The sequence below is a fragment of the Zonotrichia leucophrys genome, chromosome 19, assembly GCF_028769735.1.
Source record: "Zonotrichia leucophrys gambelii isolate GWCS_2022_RI chromosome 19, RI_Zleu_2.0, whole genome shotgun sequence".
In the NCBI taxonomy this organism is placed as follows: domain Eukaryota; kingdom Metazoa; phylum Chordata; class Aves; order Passeriformes; family Passerellidae; genus Zonotrichia; species Zonotrichia leucophrys.
Genome location: NC_088188.1, coordinates 5,307,324 through 5,326,884, shown reverse-complemented (window position 1 = coordinate 5,326,884; position 19,561 = coordinate 5,307,324). Strand labels below are relative to the sequence as shown.

General features: G+C 56.7%; 2 protein-coding genes across 5 annotated transcripts in view; both read left to right on the top strand.

The window, feature by feature from the left end:
- SRRM3 (serine/arginine repetitive matrix 3) overlaps positions 1-8,956 on the top strand; it is a 29,034-nt gene extending 20,078 nt beyond the window's left edge. For all 4 annotated transcript variants that reach the window (XM_064729126.1, XM_064729122.1, XM_064729123.1 and 1 more), the window contains exons 12-15: positions 5,035-5,363; positions 5,987-6,214; positions 6,466-6,603; positions 8,613-8,956. In XM_064729126.1, the coding sequence (XP_064585196.1) occupies positions 5,035-5,363; positions 5,987-6,214; positions 6,466-6,603; positions 8,613-8,829 (912 nt within the window). In that variant the 3' untranslated portion in view covers positions 8,830-8,956. The remainder of the gene's footprint in view (positions 1-5,034; positions 5,364-5,986; positions 6,215-6,465; positions 6,604-8,612) is intronic.
- Positions 8,957-12,376: 3,420 nt separating this feature from the next.
- Positions 12,377-15,299, top strand: HSPB1 (heat shock protein family B (small) member 1). The gene is made up of 4 exons (XM_064729274.1): positions 12,377-12,888; positions 13,669-13,964; positions 14,680-14,743; positions 14,953-15,299. Exons 1-4 carry the CDS (start codon positions 12,824-12,826, stop codon positions 15,110-15,112), a joined length of 585 nt encoding a protein of 194 aa, XP_064585344.1. The 5' UTR covers positions 12,377-12,823; the 3' UTR covers positions 15,113-15,299.
- The last annotated feature ends 4,262 nt before the right edge of the window (positions 15,300-19,561 follow it).

Here is a 19,561-nt window from a genome sequence, read left to right as displayed (position 1 = left end):
TTGTTTGCCCACCAACCCCAACTCTCCCTAGTGCCAAGGGCCAGCACCAGTGCTCAACCACTCTGGCCTGGTTAGGGTTTGGAGAGGATTTGATGCTGGATGCTCAGATTTTAGGACCTTGAGGTCCCCATGGCAGGTGACATCAAAGCTGAGCATCCCCAGCTCTGCCTCAGCATCCTGAGGTGAAAATCTTGGTGAAACCCTGGGGGCTTCTCCTTTGCTGAGTGGGACAAGCCCTAACCCAGGGGCCAGCCCCAGTTTAACCAGTGCTGGCATGGTGAGGAGCCTGCTTTGGCTAAGGGGGGCTGAGTGAAAGCAGGACACTCCACTAACGGAGCCCACACAGCTCCCCAGAGAGCTTGATTCCCACAGCTGAGATCCTGGGCTGGCAGCACCGACACTGACACCCCAACACCTGCAGGACCAGGGGCACCCCAGCAAACAGGGTGCACATCCACACATGCCCTTCACCCTCCCCAGCCCAGCACCCCAGCAGCACCAGCACCCTGCCCGGCTCTCGGGGCACCTCTCTGCTTTCTTCTTGGCCGCGGTTGCGGCGGGGCCGTGGGGCGGGTCGGGTGCCGGGCTGGCCCCGCTCTCCCCAGCCCAGCCCAGCAGCGCCCAGGCCGCCGAGCTCCCTTGGCTCCCCGGCACCAGCGGGACTTTTCTCCAACAACTTTCTCTCTTTCTCTCTCTCTCTCTCTTTCTTTCTCTCTCTGGTTTCTATTTTTTATTTTTTTTTCTTTTTAATCCCATCTGTGTTTTTCTTTAGCCTCCCATTTGAAAAAAACCCAAACGGTAATATACACTTCCATTTCTTGCTCAGCAGAAGCAGGGACGAGGGGGAGGGAAGGGCAATGAAACGTGCTTTTTTTTCCCGCCCCCTTGTTTTAGTTTCCTTTCTCATGATTTATTTTCTTTTCCCTTGTGATGTACAGAAATGCAAACGATATATATTTCTCTTATTTTTATTTCCCCCCACCCCGTCGTCGTCGTGTTGTTCTAGAATTTTTTGCTTTTGTGTGTGTTAATGTGGAGAAGAAAAAAAAAACAAAAACAAAACAAAACAAAAACATAAGCCCGATGTGTTTTCTAAATATTTACGGCCGCTGAACATTGTATTTCCATTTTCTATATTTTGAACAAGGAATTTAAAAGGGAAGAGAACCCAGCAGCTCTGCACTGCAAAGGAGCGAATTGCCCTTTTCCTCCTCAAATTGGTGTCCTCGGCTGGATGCTGCTGCCGCGGCCAGCTTTTCCTGCCCGGCTGCAGGATGAGGCCGCGGGCTGCGGGGCTATCCCGCATCCTGCATCCCCACAGGATGAGTCCCCAGCCCCCTCCCCACCTCCCGCAGACCCCCCAAAAGCTCCGGTGCCCACCCCAGCACCCCCAGAGCCGCTGGGTGCCCCTTTTAAATACCCAGTCCTGTCTCCATCCATCCCCGCTGCCTTCCCAGCCTTCCTCCTGGGTCTCTCCTCCTCCTCCTCGCCCACACGCACCCTCCAGCCCCTCTCTTTCTCCGGTTTTCTTTGGGCCGACACACCCCGACATCCCTCGCCGTGTCCCACCTCCATCCATCGCCTTCCCTGCATGTTACCCGGGACTTTGCCATGTTTATAGAGTGACTTTGAAAGAGTGAACCGCAGCCTGATCGGGTTACAGACACCAGCCAGCCACCCCCACCGCGGCCCCCCCGCTCGGCGGAGGCCGCAGCCTTCCTATTAAACAAACAAACAAACAAACAAAACATTTTTAAAAAAGAGAATAAAAATTAGAAGCTAAAGAGACCAATTTTAAAAATGATTTTAAAAAATTCTAAGCAAAGCAAACGGGATTAGCCGAGGGGTCTGGATCGCCGTACTAAAGAGTCCTTGTCTTTTTCCCATTCTGCCCTCCAAATGTGGAGATTATTGTTTTCTTTTTTTATTATTGCATTCCTGTCACTGCCAATTCCAAAGGTAGGTATTTTGTCCACCTCTGCACGTTCACTTCTGCAGATGAGCCTGTTGAAAAGCACCGTAGCTTGATTTAATGTTATTTTCTCTTTCTTTCTGACTTTCTTTCTCTTTCTTTCTCACTCCCCTTCTCTGTCTCTCATTTTGTCTCTTTTTGGTGGCTATATATAATTATTTTTTTTATTTGTATGGTTTTCCCCAGTTAGCTGCAAAGCCATGCTCTTCTCTTACGTTCTTTTTTTAATATATATATTTTTTTGCCCTGTCCACGTAATATTTTTTTCTTTCTTCCCCCCTTTTCTCTTCCCCGTCTCCTCGTGCTGTCGGTAGAATGCATTTCTGTGTCTTTCAGCCCTCTGAATTTGTGTTCGTTTCCATTCAGGGGCCGAGCACGGCTGTTCCCTTTCAATCCCCCATTAAATGAAGGTGAAGATATTTAGGGACAAACAGGGGCAGTGGCCACGGGTAGAAGTGGGCACAGGGGGTTTTGGGGTGGATGGATGGGGTAATAAATGAGAAATTTGGGGAGATGTGTGGGTTTAGCCCCTCTTCAGGGGGAAAAAAACCCAGCTTAGGGAAAATACTGAGAGAGGCTGCAGTAGGGAAAGTTTAAATCTTTCTGTGTGGAGAGAAGCAGGTCCAGGACATGCCAGCCTGTGAGGGGCAGGTGACAGCATCCCTGCCCTGGCTGTCCCATTCCCACAGGTGCCCAGTGTGTGTTTTCTGTCTTAGGCTGAGGGAAATTCCCTCTTTGGCAATTTGGGTTTATTGGAGATGCTTTTACCATTGCTGCCTTCCTGCACGCCAGGGCAGGAGACTCCAGGGTTTGGGTGGGAGCCCTGCATCCCACAGCCCGAGCCCATGGCATGGCCAGTGGCCAGCCAGTGCCAAAAAACCACCCTGGCAGAGAGGAACCCCCTCTCTTTATCTCTTCATCGTCCTCTTCTTCTTCTTCTTCATCATCTTCTCTGCTTTAATGTTCCTCTCCTGGGATGTGGGGCTGGGCATGGGCTCCCCTGGTCCCCCTTTCTGTGGCTGCTGATCCCCCTGGATCAGATCCTTGCAGGGCAGCTGGGCAGGGCTGATCATCACTGCCAGCCTCCCCCTTGCTGCAGCCATTGCAACAGCAACTGGTTTTTAATAAAACCCCCAAATCCCCTCATTTTGGCTGCAGCTTGCTGCTCTGTGGTTGGAGGAATTGGCTTTTCCACGGGGACAAAGAGGTGGTGGAGTGTGGAGCAGTCTGGGATGCTCAGGGACATGGAAGCTTTGTGTCCCTTTTGCAGCATCTTCGTGGTGGTCCCCAGAATCCCAGCCCTTCACCCTGCCCCCTTCTTTTTTGGGGGGAGAAAAGTGGCATTGAGAACACAGTGGGATGGGTGGAGAGAAGCTCAGCCTCGAGGATTCACTGACCATTCTTTGGTGGGATGGTGAGGAACAGGAGTCACCAGCCCTGGGCGTGATGGCACAATCCTGACACCATCCCAATATCCCTGAACCCCTTTTGATCCCTTGGCTGGACTCAGGGATGCCCTGTGCAGGATTCACCCTCCAGGGATTCTCAGGGACCTGGCACTGGGCTGTGGCTGGGGGGAAGGAGACCCCAAAGCCCCCTGAGCTGGGGTTTGCCAGCTTGGGCAGGACTGGTGTTACAGGAGCTGTTTCCACCCATCTTTTTGGTCTCGTGGTGTTTGCAAAGATGGGAGGAACACCCAGGCAGCGTTTGTGGCTCAGAGGAGCTGAGATATTTGGGAGCCTCAGGGCTGGGCAAAATCCCTTGAGGTCTCAGTGCTCAGGGCTTGGCCACGGTGGTGGGCCAAGGTTTCCCCTCCCCGTAGGAGAAGTGAGTTGGTTTGTTTTATTTCTCCTCTCTCTGGCTCTGTCTCTGTCTCTCCTCCTTCTCTCGCTCTTTCTTTCTCTCTTGCATTTTTGTGAATCTAATGATGCACTTATATTGCCCCGCTTTTCCCTTCTCTTCATACCTTACCTACTAAAGGAGGAAATGCCACTTTTTTGGTAAGTGGATGTTAACCAAGAGGGACTTAAAAAAAAAAAAAAGCATATAATGGAAAAAATAAAAAAAAAAAAGGAAGCAGAAAGCAAAGTCTGTGTTGAGTGCTGATGAGGACTTAGCAGTTCCCTGCAGAGTCACAGCTAACAGCTCAATGCGTGTCCCAGGAAGAGCTCAGAGACATTCGTTTATCTCAGTAACGAGGACATTTGTGAAGTTTTGCTTTGTTTTTTATTTATTTATTTTTATTATTTAAAAAAAAATTTGATTTGATTTGGATGGTTTTTCTTCTTTCTTTTTTTGTTGGTTTCTTTTATGCCTTCTCGCCCCTCCCCCCGGCCCCCTCCCCTGCCTTGCCCTCCATTGTCGCTCTGTGCCGTTTTTTCCTCGTTTCTGGATTTGTTTTAAGCCGAAAGCCGTACTATTGATAAAATCTACACGTATCAGAACATATATCTCTATATATGTGCATGCCTCTGTGTGAGCAGACCCCATCACCTCCAGCCCTCTTTGGTTCGACCCTTTCTCCTCGGCTCAGTCTGATTTACTCTCCCCCACTGCCCCACCTTCCCTTCTCTCATGTCTTTTTTTCTTTTTTTTTCCCCATTTTCCTTCGTTTGGGTTTTATCCCCCTTTTCCCTTCCCCTTTCTTGGTCGGGGCGGGCGGGCACCAGGGTTTGCTTTATCCCCTCTCCAGGTGTTTTTTGGGGTTGGGGGGGTGTTTGTTTCTTTCCCTTCAAGCTTTCCCTCCCCGACGACTTGGGGCTTCCTTGGATTTATTTCTTTTCCTCCCATCCCACCCCTTCCTTTGGGTTTTTATTACGATTTGAGTTGAGTTCTATTTTTTTGGCGTTTTGCATGCGGAGGTTTGCATGACCCACGTTGTTGAGGGCGAGAGGAAGGTGCAGAGTAGCGTCTGTGTAGCCTGCCTTATGCGATGTGCATTGACGTTGTGATCTGCGCCCCCGGCCCGGCGCCCCCCGTTAAAATCCCCTTTCTCCTTCTTTCTTCTCTCCTTCCTCCCTTCCTCCTCTCCCTCCTTCTCTCTCTCTCTCCCCCCTTGCCAGAGGCCGGCCTCGGCGTCCCCCTCTCCGCGGGCTCACGGCAGGACGGAGCCGCCGTCCCCCCGCAGCCGGGGCGGCCGACACGGCGCCCGCAGCCCCCGCTCGCCCTCGCCGGAGCGGGCCAAGCACGGGCACCGGCATCGCTCCCGCAGTGCCTCGCCGCCGCCCCGACACCGCGGCCAGAGCAAGGGGCGGCCCCCGGGCCCCCGGGAGGCGCCGCCGCCGCCGCTCAGCCCCGCCGGCTCCAGCAGCGACTCGGAGGGCTCGGCCGGCTCCCACCCGTACCACCCGCCCGCCGGCCCCGACAGGAACCACGGAGCGCACGGCAAGAAGTAAGGGAGTGCCCGCGATGGGCTCCTGCCATCCCTGCCCGGGATCTGGCATCGGGTGTTTGTGGTGCAGCTCCCTGCGGGCACCTTAAATCCATCCAGGCAGAGATCTGGGGGCTAAGCTGAGGATATGGGAGCCGGGCTCGGATGTTTGGGGTGCAGCTCCCTGTGGGCACCTTAAATCCATCCAGGCAAAGCCCTGGGGAGCGTGGCAGGGTTGGGATGCTCAAGGGATGGAGTGGGAATAGAGCTAAAGGGACAGGAATGGGGATGGCAATGAGGACGAGTTGGCGATGGGAATGGCGATGGGGACAGACCCGGGGATGGTGATAGGGAAGGGATGGGGATGGGGAAGAGCCACGGTGGGTCAATGGTAAAGGCCATCCCTGCAAGAGATTATCCCACTGCAAAGGGCAGTGCCTGGATGGCAGCAGGGAATCACAGCATCCCACAGGATGCGGGATGCCAAGCAAATGAAAATCCTGTGCTTTACAGTCAGGGATGTAGCCCAGTCAAAAACTCGTGTCATGAAGTGTTCCTTATGGGAACCTGGGGTCCCTGGCTGCTGTGGGGACACTCTGCCAGCCGGGACAGGTGCGAGGCCGTGCTGGCATCTGCCCTCACAGGGTGAAGGAGCGGCACCACCGGGGCCGGCCCAACAGCAGCTCGGAGTCGTCAGCCAAGCACTCGCGGCACGCCTCGGAGCGGAGGAAGAGCCCGTCCCCCAGCCCGGGCCAGCGCAGCAGCTCCTGGAGCTCCAGCGGCTCCCTGTCCAAGTCCCGCTCCCGCTCCCGGGAGAAGAGAGCAGCGCGCAGCCGCTCCCGCTCGCCCTCGCCCAAAAAGCCAGCCAGCAGGTCAGGCCCGAGGGGACAGGGGCACGGGGACACCGCGGGTGCCAGGGGGCTCAGGGGGCGTCGCGGCTCAGGGCTGTCCCGGCTGCCCTGGCACTCGGGGAGGGGACATGTCATTGTTGGTCACACTGAAAACGCCAGCCCCAGGTGGGAGTGACATCCGGGCAGTGACTGCTGCCACAGGGCGTCCCTGCGTGCCGCACGGGATCCCAGCCCGTTCCCTGACCCTTCTCGTCCTCCTCCCCGGGCTGTAGAGAGAAGGACAACGAGCCCCGAACACGTCACGGTGACCCCGATCCCGCCCGCCCCCGGCGCCGCTCCAGGAGCTACTCCCCCATCAGGAAGAGGAGACGCGACTCGCCCAGCTTCATGGAGCCCAGGAGGATCACCAGGTGTGTCCTGGCACGGGACAAAGGCTCTGCCACTGCCACAGTCACTGCCATTGCCACTGACACTGACACTGCCAATGCCATGGCCACTGACACTACCCAGGGCTGGGCTCTGCTGCCAGCTGACCCCAAAGGGTGCCTGAATGGGCAGATGGATGGATGATGGATGGATGGATGATGGATGGATGGATGGATGGATGATGGATGGATGGATGGATGGATGGATGGATGGATGATGGATGGATGGATGATGGATGGATGGATGGATGGATGGATGGATGGATGGACGGACGTACAGATAGACAGACAGACGGACAGACGGATGGATGGACACGTGGATGGATGGACATACAGATGGATGGATGGACACATGGATGGATGGACATACAGATGGATGGATGGGTGGATGGACACACGGATGGACACACGGATGGACAGCAGCAGGTCTGTGGATGCACAGACAGCTCTGAGGATGGCTGGGTGAATCAGCTGGCCCAGACAGATGGGTGACCAGACTGCCTCCAATGCTGTGACCTTCTGATCTCTTCCTATTTCGAGGCAGGAAAACAGGAATTAATTTTAATCCGCTGCGCGTATTCCAGCAGGGCTCACGTCCGCAATCACGTCTCTCCTGCCCTCCAAAAGCTGGCTTCTCCTCCTTGGGATCCTATTGCCTCAGGATCCTGAGCTGTAAGACAGGCAATATTTCCTGCCAGACAAAACACTGTGTGCATATGTAGCACCTCGTTAAGATGCAGCACTGGCGGCGGGGCCGTGCCCAGCCCAGATTACCTCCTTCCTGACCTATTTGTCTCTCCCACTATCAGCTGGGTGATCGGGGGGGCTGGATTTTCAGAAATCTGCCTCCCTGTGGGAGGGATTTTGTTTTGCCTGGGCAGGGCTGGAGTTGTCAGGAGGGAGGACAGGAGAAAGGACAGGAGGAACACTGCAGAGCCCACGGGTTAGAGCTCCCCACAGTTCTCCCTGATGGATGCCCTGGAAAGAGAATGGGCTAGGGAAGCTGCTCCCAGCCCAGCCCAGGTGCCACTGTCTGATTTTCCATCCCTCCTGCTCCATCCAGGTTTTCCCAGGATGTCCCCAGGGAGGTGGCAGGGCTCAGCTGGAGAACACAGCCCATCGTCCCTGTGGGGACCATTCACCTCATCCCATCACCATTCTTGGGGGAGATGGGGGTGGCAGACCCTGCTCTGCTCGGGGTTCAGGAGGAGCAGAGCCATTTCTGTGAGGTGTAGAGGATGCTGTGGGGAGGGGGCAGCCAGGGAAACACCCCCAGCCCCCCTTGCCTGCCCCAGAGCCCAGCCAGGAGCCCCAGTTCCTGTCCCCAGTTCCCATCAAACCCTCCACCACGTGGTCCTACCTCAGTGATGCCAACTTCTCCTTTTCCATTTCATCCCAAGGTCCCTCCCGGAGAGCATCGCCGCCAGCCTGGCTCCCAGGGTAACCTTCCCCCTTCCTCCTCCTCTTCCTCCTGCTCTTCCTCCTGGACCCCTCTGTGTCTCCTCACACCTCAGGATGCCCTCAGCACCCAGCCACTCTCTGGTCCCACTAACACCAGGCTGGGACAAGGGACAAGGACAAGGGGCCGACTCCCGATGTCGCTGTCCCCTGTGTCCCCGTGCCTCCCGTGTCCCTCCTCATCCTCAGGCGCCGGGCGGGCTGCAGCTCGCCTCCCGCTAATCCCGAACGTCTCTTTTTCAGCAGCTTTCAATCTTTGGTGTCTGGGAAACACAAAAGCCACATTAACCTGCTCACTTTCCGCCCTCGACGCTGCCTAATCCAGGACTAACACCGCGGGGGAGGGCGCAGGGGAGGAGGAGCGGGATGGATGGATGGATGGATGGATGGATGGATGGACGGGGAGGTGATGCCGGGTGGCCGCATCCTGACGCCGCTGGGATGCTTGGCTGCCCTGCCTCAATGCTGGGGGCCCAGCGCCCTTCCAGCGTCCAGGACCCCCTTCCCCTGACTCAGTTTCCCTTTTCCATTCGCAGCGCCCGCAAGCGTCCCATCCCCTACTACCGGCCCAGCCCCTCGTCCTCCAGCTCGCTGAGCACCTACTCGTACAGCCGGAGCCGCAGCCGCAGCTACGACAGCTACAGCTCCAGCCGCAGCCGCAGCCGGACTCGCAGCCCCCCCAGCCGCTCCCGCAGCCCCAGCCGCAGCCCCAGCTACAACAGCCGCAGCAGCTCGGAGAGCGCCGGCTTCTGAGCCCCCCGACAGCCCAGCTCTGCCCCCAGGAGGGACGGGACCCGCGGGGAGGTGGAAAGGAGCCGGGGGATGCTCAGGATGGACCTGGCAGCTCTGGGGGAGAGCACGGATGGGAACTCAGATGGGAACGCCCTGGGAGGGGGTGGCTCCCCCCGCCCGGGGGTGTTTGGGGTCGGGATGGGGAAGGGGAGGATCTCGGATCTCTTCTTATTTCTGCGAGTGGGGCGGGGTGGGGCGGGCAAGCACAGAGCGAGGGAACAAATGCTCTGCAGAGACCTTGGGGCCAGAGGGTGGGGGTGGCTGGGGACACCCCTGGCGTCTCCCTGTGCTTCTTTTGGGGTTGTCTGACTGTTTTTTAGCACAAGAGCATCCCGGGGAGGTGGGCAGATGGGGGGGCAGGCTCAGCTGGAGGGTGTGATGCCAACCAGAGGTGAGCAAGGCCCTGTTTCCCCCAGCAAAGCAGTCCCCAGGGTGTCATGGGGCACAGGGGCTCTGCAAAACATTTTGGGGTGCCCCCAGACCTGAGCACACGCCGAGCCATGGATGAACAAAGCCGGCAGCACCCGTAATTCTCTTCCCAAGCGAGGAGATCCAGGGAATATGCTGCTTGTCCCAGCTCAGGAGCCGGCCCTGGCACCCACCCACCCCCCAGTTTGGGGGCACCCCGGGAGGAGGGAGCTGGGGCTGGGCAGGGGGTGCACCCAGCCACCCTCTGGCACTGCCGTGGCCTGCCCCACCTCTGGGCTCGCAGCCCCGTCCCCTCCTGATCCGGGGAAAAGTGGCTGCTTTTTAACTCAATTATGGGAAGAGAGAGGCAGGAGGGTCCCGGGCTTGGCCTGCCGCCCGGCTTTCGCAGGATTTTGCTGATTTCCCAGAAAAAACCAAGCCCCCAGGCGCTGAGGACAGTGGTGGCCCCGGGGTCGGTGTTTAACGCCGCTGGCCCCGCGTTTGCGGCTGGCTGGAGCAGGACAATGGGGATGAGCCTCGCTGGGTGGGAGAGCAGCTGCCCGCATTAACCCGCCGCCCCTGCATGCACAGCCGGGCTCTGGCTGGTTCCCAGCCAGCCGGGGTCGGGAGGATCCTCTGGAGCCCAGCTCAGCCTCGTCAGCAGGGGCCTGATGGAGCAGGGATGGGAGCAAGGGGCACTTCAGGGTCAGCCTCCCAAACCTGGCATGTCCAGGGTTCACCAGGCCTTGGGGAGAAATCCCAGGAGCTGGGCAGTGATGGGTGCCCGTCCCTGGGTGTCCAGAGGTGTTAGAGATGGGGTGAACAGGTAAGGAGGGGACACACTGGTGGCACTCCATGTGCAGCTTGTCCCCACATGCCAGCCTGGGCAGGGTGGCAGCGCTGGATGTGACAGTGGCAGGAGGAGGAGGAGACAAAAGGTTCTGCTCTCCTGGAGCCTGGGGGGAGATAGAGGACACGAATTCCCCCAGCATCCCCACAAACCCCGAGCCACGCGCTCCACAAACCATCCCAGCAATTCCAGCTGCTGCCCCACAGCCCCCACAGCCCCCAGCGCCCCACGGGGAGCCCAGAGCGGCCGTGGAGCCCCGACCCCGCTGGGCCATGGGGGAATGCCCTGCCAAGAGCCAGAGCCGAGCCAGCAGCGGGGATTGATCGCCCTGCAGCCCCCGTGGGGCCGCGGCTCCCCAGGACCCGAGCCCCGCCTGCAGCGGCGCCGCGGAGCAGCCAGCACATCAGGGAAAAATTCCAGTCTTCCTCTTTTACAGTCTCTGTCTCCTGCCGGGAGGGAGCCAACTGGAACAAATACTCTGTAGAAATACTTCAGTATTTTCCTGTCGCGCGTGCGCTCTCTCTCTGGGTTGTGAGTACAGCTGTAGATGCCGTGAGCTGGTGCAATTATAATAAATATACAGTATATATTGTAAATTACCCTGCTGGGCACTGAGAGGTTTCTTCCTGCCAGGAGCACGGCAGGGTTATCCTGCTCCTTCCCTGCGGCTCCCTGCGGATCCATCCTGCTCTTCCCTCTCTCTCCATGTGGAGCAGCACCGGGAGTTTTGTGTCTGATCCCTGCGAGGATCCTGCTGTGTCTGTGGGGGACCCTCTGCATCCTCCTGGCTCCTTGCCGTGCTCCTGGCTCCCTGCATCCCTCCCTGATCACTCCCGTTTTTCTGCCAGCTGCCATCCGTCCTGCCTGCATCCTTCCCTGCATCCCTGCCTGCTTCCCTTCATCCCTCCCTGCATCCCTGCCTGCATCTTCACCTGCATCTCTGCCTGCGTCTCTGCATCCCTCCCCTCTCTCTCACATCCCTGCATTCCTCCCCTCTCTCCCCACATCCCTGCATCCCTCCCATTTGCCTGCAACTCTCCCATCCCTTCCATCCCTCTCCTGATCCCTCCCACCCTTCCCTGCTCCTCCCTGTGTTTCTGTATCCCTCCCATCCCTCCCATTTCCCTGCAGCCCTCCCTGCATTCCCACCTGCCACCCTTCCATTCCTCCCCGCATCCCTCCCCTGATCCCTCCCCTCCCTCCCAGCGTCCCTCCCTGCATCTTCCTCTGCATCCTTCCCTGCCTCTCCTCCATTTCCCTGCATCCCTGCCTGCATCTCTCCCCTCCCTCCCACATCCCTCTCATTTCCCTGCATCCCTCCCACTCCCTCCCCTCTGCAGTGCCCCATCTTCCCCTGGTTAACCCCGCCAAGCCTACCACAGCCCCCAGCCCCACATCACTCAGCCCCCCCCGTCCCCTCCAATCCTTCTACCCCCCCTTGAGCCCCCCTAACCCCATTATCACCCCCAAATTTCCTGCTGCTCTATCCCCCACACCCCTGAAGGTCAGTAATTCATGCAGTGAGTGTGTCAGGGCTCAGCTGATGCCCATCCCTCGTCTTCTCCAGGGCAAATCTGGGGCCAGAGGGGAGCTGGGCCCGGGTGATGGGGGCCCAGAGCTGCCAGGCTGGGCTGGAAACAGCCCCTTCCCCAGCACGGGAGCTTGGGTTCCCAGATGGGAATCCCTTCCTGGGTGCCTGGGGTGTGGAGAGACTTGGATGAGAGGATCCCCTTCCACCCCCCAGTCCCCCCAGTCCCTCTGCCCCCCTAGAGCCCCCCTAACCCCATTATCACAGCCAGTTCCCGGTCCCCATTGGCCCCCAGACCCTCACCAACCCCACAAGGGCCTCAGGGACCCCATTCCTGGGGACTGGAACAGCCCAGCTGGGGCTGGGGCTTCCTACCATGGTGCTGAGCACTGGAGCCACTGGAGTGCCAGAGGGCTGGGGGGCTCTGGAACCTTCTGGAAGGTGGGTCACCCTGAGCTGGGGGGCTTTGGAACCTTCTGGAAGGTGGGTGACCAGGAGCAGGGGGGCTCTGGAACTTTCTGGAGGTGCACCGAGCTGGGGCTTGGAACTTCTGGAGTGGGTGACCAGGAGCAGGGGGGCTCTGGAACTTTCTGGCCAGTGGGTGATCAAGAGCTGGGCGCTCTGGAAGGTTCTGGCCGGTGGGTGACCAGGAGCTGGAGGATGACCAAGAGCTGGGGGGCTCTGGAACCTTCTGGAAGGTGGGTTGCCGGCTGCTGGGGGGCTCTGGAAGGTTCTGGCAGGCGGTGACACAGCGCAGGGCCACTCAGGGCATCCTGCTCTGACTCATCCGGCCATTCCCGAGGCGCTGGCCCAGCCCCAGCCCCTTCTCACGCCGCATCCTGGGGATTGTTTTCCGGGCAGAGAGAGAGGCCGGGAGCGGCTCCAAGGGCCATCCATCACCCCCAAGCAGGCCGAGCCTCTCCCGATGACAGGAGGACGGACATGTCCCTGGCAGGGGGGCCCTGCAGGCTGCCAGCCCCCTCCCCGCACAGCACCCACCCACCCTCTGCGGCTGCGTGCGGCCGCCCCAGCCCGGCACAAGCTTCTGGTCCCTTCCCCGGGGCCGCCGCGATTTCCATTAATAGCCAGCTGAGCAGCCCGGCTAAAAATAACCCCGGGCCCTCTTCATAAGGGCCGGGCCGCCTTCCCCTCGGGCAGCCCCGCACGCCATGGCCGAGCGCCGCGTCCCCTTCACCTTCCTGCGCAGCCCCAGCTGGGACCCCTTCCGCGACTGGTACGGTGAAAGATGCATGGGTTTTATCATTGGCTTTTTGCTAATATTGTATGTGTTGTGTTAGAAAGTTATGCTGTGTTAATGCTCTTAAGTACTGTGGTAAAGGTGGTTTTAGGTTATAAAAAATGTTAAAATAGGAACTATGCTATGCAGGATGCTTTTTTTAAAGAAAGGACTTGCAGTGAGATAGCAGCCACAGGACACCTCAATCTTTCAGAGAAAATGAATTTATTGGTCTCTTATCAGAAGAAATGAACTTCTTCCTGCCTCGAAGGCGCTGTTAGGATTCGGAGGAAGAAGCTGACACTGACCAGACAGAATCCTGTGTTTGAATGGAATTTATGCATCATGTATGAGATGGATGAATATGCAACAGGCTATTGCTTTTAAGGGTTAATCCTTTGTTAATGTGGGTCCTTTTTCGGGCTCCTGCTGCTCAGAAAAAGGTACCCAGACATCCGTAACTCTTTATATTTATTGTCTCATATTGTCCTATTCCAAATTGTCCAAATCATTATTACTCTAATTATATTACTATTTTTATAACCATTTTATCCGAACTCTTTCCCTACTGGAACCCAAGAGAAAGATTTCCAGGGAGTCTTCTGCTTTTAACCCCTGTGTTCTCAGAGGCATATCCACATCCCCAATGGCCACACTGGGTGCCAATATTCAAATCTGAGCAGCGCAGCAGCATCCCAAAAAACTCACTTCCTTTCAAACCACCACACTATTAAACTTTGAAAATTTTAAAAACGAGCGATTGGTGTTTTTCCCCAGGTACCATGGCAGCCGCCTGTTCGACCAGTCCTTCGGGATGCCGCACATCCCCGAGGATTGGTACAAGTGGCCGAGCGGCAGCGCCTGGCCCGGCTATTTCCGCCTGCTGCCCCGGGAGAGCGCCCTGATGCCGGCGCCGGGCTCGCCCTTCGGGCAGGCGCTGAGCCGGCAGCTGAGCAGCGGCATCTCCGAGATCCGCCAGACCGCCGACAGCTGGAAGGTCACCCTGGACGTCAACCACTTCGCCCCCGAGGAGCTGGTGGTGAAAACCAAGGATAACATCGTGGAGATCACCGGTGGGTGTTTGGGTGGGGATTCCTGGGTGGGGGAGATGCTGTGCTGGAGGTTGATGGGGGGAAAATGTGGGAAAAGGGATGGGAATAAGGGGAAGGAAAAGCAGGAGATGGAGGAGAGGAGAGAGGAGGAGAAAGGGAAAGAGAAAATTGAGGCATGGAGGAAGGCCCAGCATTGCAGCTCAATCTCAGGGTGCACTCAGGTGCAGAGACCCCCTCAGCTCCGTACATTGACCCCTTGCTGCTGTTCTGGAAGGACACAGGGAGCCACAGAGGGTCCTGGGGTGTCGTGAGCCCCGCAGCCCCCACAGCAGCCTGGATGCTGTGACAAAACCCAGATCTGTGGCACGAGGCCAGGCTGTGCTCCCTGCCCTGTGAGGGAGGGCCTGCAAGGAATGGGGGCAGTTCCCAGATGAATTCAGGGACAGAGGGTTGCTCAATCTCCTGCCCTGCCAAGCTGTGGGGCCAGCTGGACACTGCTGGGCGCCTTTGGCATCCCCCAGCTCCTGGCACTGCACTTTTCTCTGCTTAAACTTGGGGGATGCACCCAGGGTGGCCCTGCAGACGGTCTCGTCACGTTGCTCCAGGCTGATATTATGGCAAAAGCCCCAGGATGGGCAGAATCAGCCCCGGGATGGGCAGAATCAGCCCCTCACTAGTGTTGGGGTGGGGCAGGAAAGGTTCCCACCCAACCACTGAGAGTTTTGTTTCCTTGCAGGCAAACACGAGGAGAAGCAGGACGAGCACGGCTTCATCTCCAGGTGCTTCACCCGAAAATACACGTGAGTACCAGGGAGGAGGGGAGACACCTGATGCACCCCCAATGTCTTTGGGGACGTTTTCCCACCCACCCACACCCTCCAAACCTCACTGGCCAAACTGGGAATGCTGCTCAGGCAAGCTGGGAGTGGGAGAGGCAGCGATTTGGGGCTGAGCATTGCATCCCGTGGGTCGGTGCTGCAGCCCTCACCTCCCCTCTCTCTCCTCGCAGCCTTCCCCCGGGTGTGGAAGCCACGGCCGTGCGGTCCTCGCTGTCTCCCGATGGAATGCTGACGGTGGAGGCCCCGCTGCCCAAACCCGCCATCCAGTCTGCCGAAATCACCATCCCCGTCACCGTGGAGAGCCAGGCCAAGGAGCCGGCCAAGAAGTAGGCGGCACCGAGGAGGAGGAGACGGCGGAGGAGGAGGAGGAAGAGGAGAAGCCGCCGCTGCTATCCCCGCCCCCAGCTGCCCCCTCACACCCACCCCCTTTTTACTGTTGATTTTGTACTCGCCCTGCCACTGAGTGCCTTGAGTAAATGTGAAGGAACCGACAGAATCAGCCGGAATAAAAGCTGGTGAAAGAAACTTGTCCTTGTCATGTGTGTGCCCCCAGCCCCTCGGCTGGGCCGTTCCTGTGGGAGCTGCCCCGGGACCAGAGCACCGGGACGGGGCTGCCTGGGGCCAGAGGGGCCAGCAGGGTCCCCGAGCCCTGCCCAGCACTGGGGTCTGTAACCCAGGGCTCCACATCCCCGCTGTTCTGTACTTGGGGTCTGTAACCCAGGGCTCCACATCCCCGCTGTTCTGTACTTGGGGTCTGTAACCCAGGGCTCCACATCCCCGCTGTTCTCATCCCAAGTGCTCACAACCGGGGGTCGATGTCCCTGACATGCACATCCTGGATATCCCGCACCTGAGTCTCCCACATCTCTGCTCTCCACATCCACCTCCAGCACTCTGGGGGCTTTACATCCCACGTCTCCAACATCCCTGGTGTTCACATGCCAGGTCTCCAACATCCCTGTCTCAGCATCCCAGTTTTCCACAATCTGGGTTTCCTGCATCCCACGTGTCTCCAGTCCCAGATCTCCTCATCCCTGCTCTCCCACACTCAGGGTCTCCACATGCCCTATTAGAGAATATTTGGAGTTTCCACACCCAAATATTGTTTTGCTGCACCCCAAAAAACAAGTGCACAAACACTCCCTTTGGATCAGAGGGCACACGGGTTTCATGGGCAAGAACCCACCCAGCAGTGCAGCCCCCTGAGTCCCAGCCCTGCCCCAGGGCTCCCCCTTCTCTCCACCCCACTGTCTGAGGGTTTGGGGGTTCAGCTCAGGGGCTGCAGCCTCCCGGGGGGCTGGAGAGGGTTTGGGTTGTGCCCTGGTGCCGTTTGGCCCCGGCTGGCCCCGTGTCCCCTGTGCCCTCCCTGCCCCGGGGCTCTGGGCAGGACTGGCCCTACATGGCCGAGGTCAGGCCCACGATGTCCCCCGATGTTCCCTGCTCAGTCAAATCCCACTAATCCCCCCTGAGTCATCCCTGGCCGACGCTGACCTGGGAGGAATCCTGCCGTTGTGAGGCCCTCTCCGAGCCTGGGGGGCTCCCTGTGCCCCCGAGCCCCTGCCCCGAGCCCCCCTGCCCAGCAGTTTGGGGTGTGCTGAGTTTGGCAGATCTCAGGCAGATCCTGGGGATCAATGGGATCAATTCCTGATCCTGGTGATCGATTCCTGCTGTTGGGGTCACTCCTGTGCTTGGAGAGGGGGGTTCCCATTTGTGTGTGAGGCTTTTCCAGCCCCAGCCTCACTCCAGGGGAAGAAGACCCCGAGCAGCATCCCCAGCCCCCTCCCCTCTCCTGTGGCCTCACCACGGTGACTTTTGATCCCCAAAAAAAGCCGGAATGGGGGCTGTGGCAGGACCACGGCGCTGGGATGGGCTCGGGGTGTCCCTCCCTGTGTGGGGGTGCCCTGTGAGCCCCCAGCCCCTCCTGCTCGCCCCCCTTGCCGTGGGGGGTGTGGGTGCTGCAGCCCCGATCCCTCGCAGGGCGCGGAGTCAAGGCGCATTTTCTGTTTATGGCTTGGCGGGGAGGGGAATATTTTTACAGCGTGAGTCACCGCGCGTGTGGCTGCGAGCGGAAAAGCGTCGGGAAGGGACGGAGGCGGGGAAGGACCGAGGTGGGGAAGGACGGAGGTGGGGAAGGACCGAGGTGGGGAAGGACGGAGGTGGGGAAGGAAGGACCGAGGTGGGGAAGGACCGGGGTGGGGAAGGAGCCACCCAGCCCCTCCCGAACCCTCCCCGCGGCTCCCCCGCCCCAGAGCCCCGGGAGGAGCCCGAAGCCCGAGCAGGACGCGGTTCCCCAGCGGTGCCCCAGGAGCAGAGCCCAGGCTGCCCCCGAGCCCCCCGAGCCCCCCAGAAAGTCGAGACAAGGCGATAACAATTAAGCAGCGCTGACGTCAGATCTGTAAGTTTATTTGCTCAATGTACGACGGCTACATAATGACTCACATTCATGATATTCCATCACTGAGGAAAAACTGCTAAGAATGGTCCGTGTGTGAAATAATTCCTTACAGAAACACGGAGTTGGAAAAATAATCACTGATTAGACCTTAAAAATAGTTCACTGCATAACATGACAAAAAGCACAAACAAAGGCTCATTCAAAGAACACAGTCATTGTTCTCCTACACTGTAATAGTTATAATTTCACCATGACGAACACCAGACATTAAGATTAAGCTAACACTGGTGTTTTCTTTTGCTTTTTTTTTTCCTTTTTAAAAACAAAATCATATATAATTGCATGTCACTATAGCAACATCCATAACAGATCAGTTTGTTACGATCACTATTTGGTAGAGCAAACTTTACCCCCGAAAAAAAAAAGGAAAGAAAAATAAATTAAAAAACTTTAAAAAATTTTTGAAGACTATTTTGTCATAGGAATACATAACATCTACAGTATAAGTTAATAAATTTCAAGCTACTGTATAGAAATACGACACTAGCATGCACAATATTGTATCAATAGAGTAATGGAGCAGTAATCATTTCACTGGAGAGACAGTATCATAGGCAAGTGCATCTCTTAAAAAATGAAAGAAACCATTCAAGCTGCTTAAAAATCAAGTCCCTGACCCCCACTCCGTTTTTAGCCCTCTTGTGCCATCTCTCCTGCATAAGTTTCCTAAAGCAGCCAGAGCAAAAAGCCAAAAAGAGTAGTAATTATTTGGGGAAAAAAAAAACATAAAAAAAAAAAAAAAAGAAGATAAGTTTTGTAATTCCAGTAAATCACTTCCAATTACACAGCTGGGACAACACTGCTCACGGGACACGGGGGTGGATGAGAGGGAAAGCCTAAAGCATCTCCCGGTCCCGGCACACGGCGGCACCGCACACCCTCACCGTGGGATGCTGCAGCCCCAGCTCCCTGCGGGGCGCTCGGAGCAGGGAGAGCCGGACCCAAACCAAGCCGGGCCCCAGCGGTGCCGTGTGTGCCTCACCACGTGCCGGGCTGGCTCTCGCAAGGGCCGGGGAAAGCCTGCTTCCAAATCAGCGTCAGAATCTCAGAATCACGATAAGGATTGAATCAAAGCACGAGCTTCGCGGCGCTGGGGAAGCGCTGCAGGGCGCAGCGCTCCGCGAGCCAGAGAACAGCACTGAACCTCCAACAACCATGGAAAAAAACCAAAATTAAAGCTAAACTTACTCAAAATGGGGTAAGTAGTACCTGCTAAGCAATTCAGATGCCCCAACTCCCACCCCCGGCCGGATCAGACAGACTGAGAAAAGATTTTGCTAAGAAGAGAACTAAGTTCCTGGGCTCCCGATGGTGGACAGAAATGTCTATGATTGTAGCTCTTCCCTTGAGGAATTTCTCTACCAAATTAGTGTCTAAGCTCCTGAAGTTCACTCATTACACCACAAGCTTCCCCAGGAGAAAGGAAAACGCACCCGGCTTCCCTGGTGACAAACAAGGGAGCCCTGGGTGCTGGAGATCTGCTGACAAACCTCATGGTACAGTGGGAGAAAGTCAGGCAGAGTGAAATGGCAGTGCAATCCCTGAGGAAGCAGCTGTGGCACCTTAAATCAGGATGGTCTTTTGAAATACCAAACACAGTACATGACATACAGACCTGAATGCTCTTTTTTTTTTAATATTTTTTATTGTTTTTTATTTAAGTGGCATTTTTTTTTTAAGTTTAAACACTTCCCCCTTTGTCTAATTAAGTTCTTAAACCTTTTGCTGTGGACTTAAAATAGTTGAAACAGCCGCTAGCCAAGCACCTGTTAAGCTGTTGACCAAAAAACTAGAGCAGCTTTGATGTTCCTCGGGCGGGCGGTCTTCTTGCCTTGGGCGACACAGAATAGCTAAAGCCAGTCCACAGGCGAGGACTGCTCAGGAAGGCAAGCCAAAAGAACTAGCAAAAGAAAGAAAAACAGACAATCAAAGGCTTGATGTCATATGGCTGTAATGTAGAAATACTGTAAACTGCAATTTAGTGTTAATACTGTAAGCTACCCTAATAAATATCTCAACCAAAAAAAAAAAAAAAAAAAGGAAAAAAAAAAAGAAAAAAAAAGATTGGATGGCCTAAATCCCAGGGCTTTGCAAGCCCCAAATTCTTTAGTTTTGTTGGTTTTATTTTTAATTCCTTCTCAATTTGGGGATTTGCAGGCAGAGCTGCAGAGAGAGGCCCCGCGACGTGGTGCGGGCACACGGCACCTGGGCTGCGGAAACAAACGCTCAAAGCCTTACTGGAACCACAGAACTCCCTTTTTTTTTTTTCTCAAATGTTTTTGCGTTGCTTTCCTTACAAATGAGGGCCATTCCATCCACGCAAA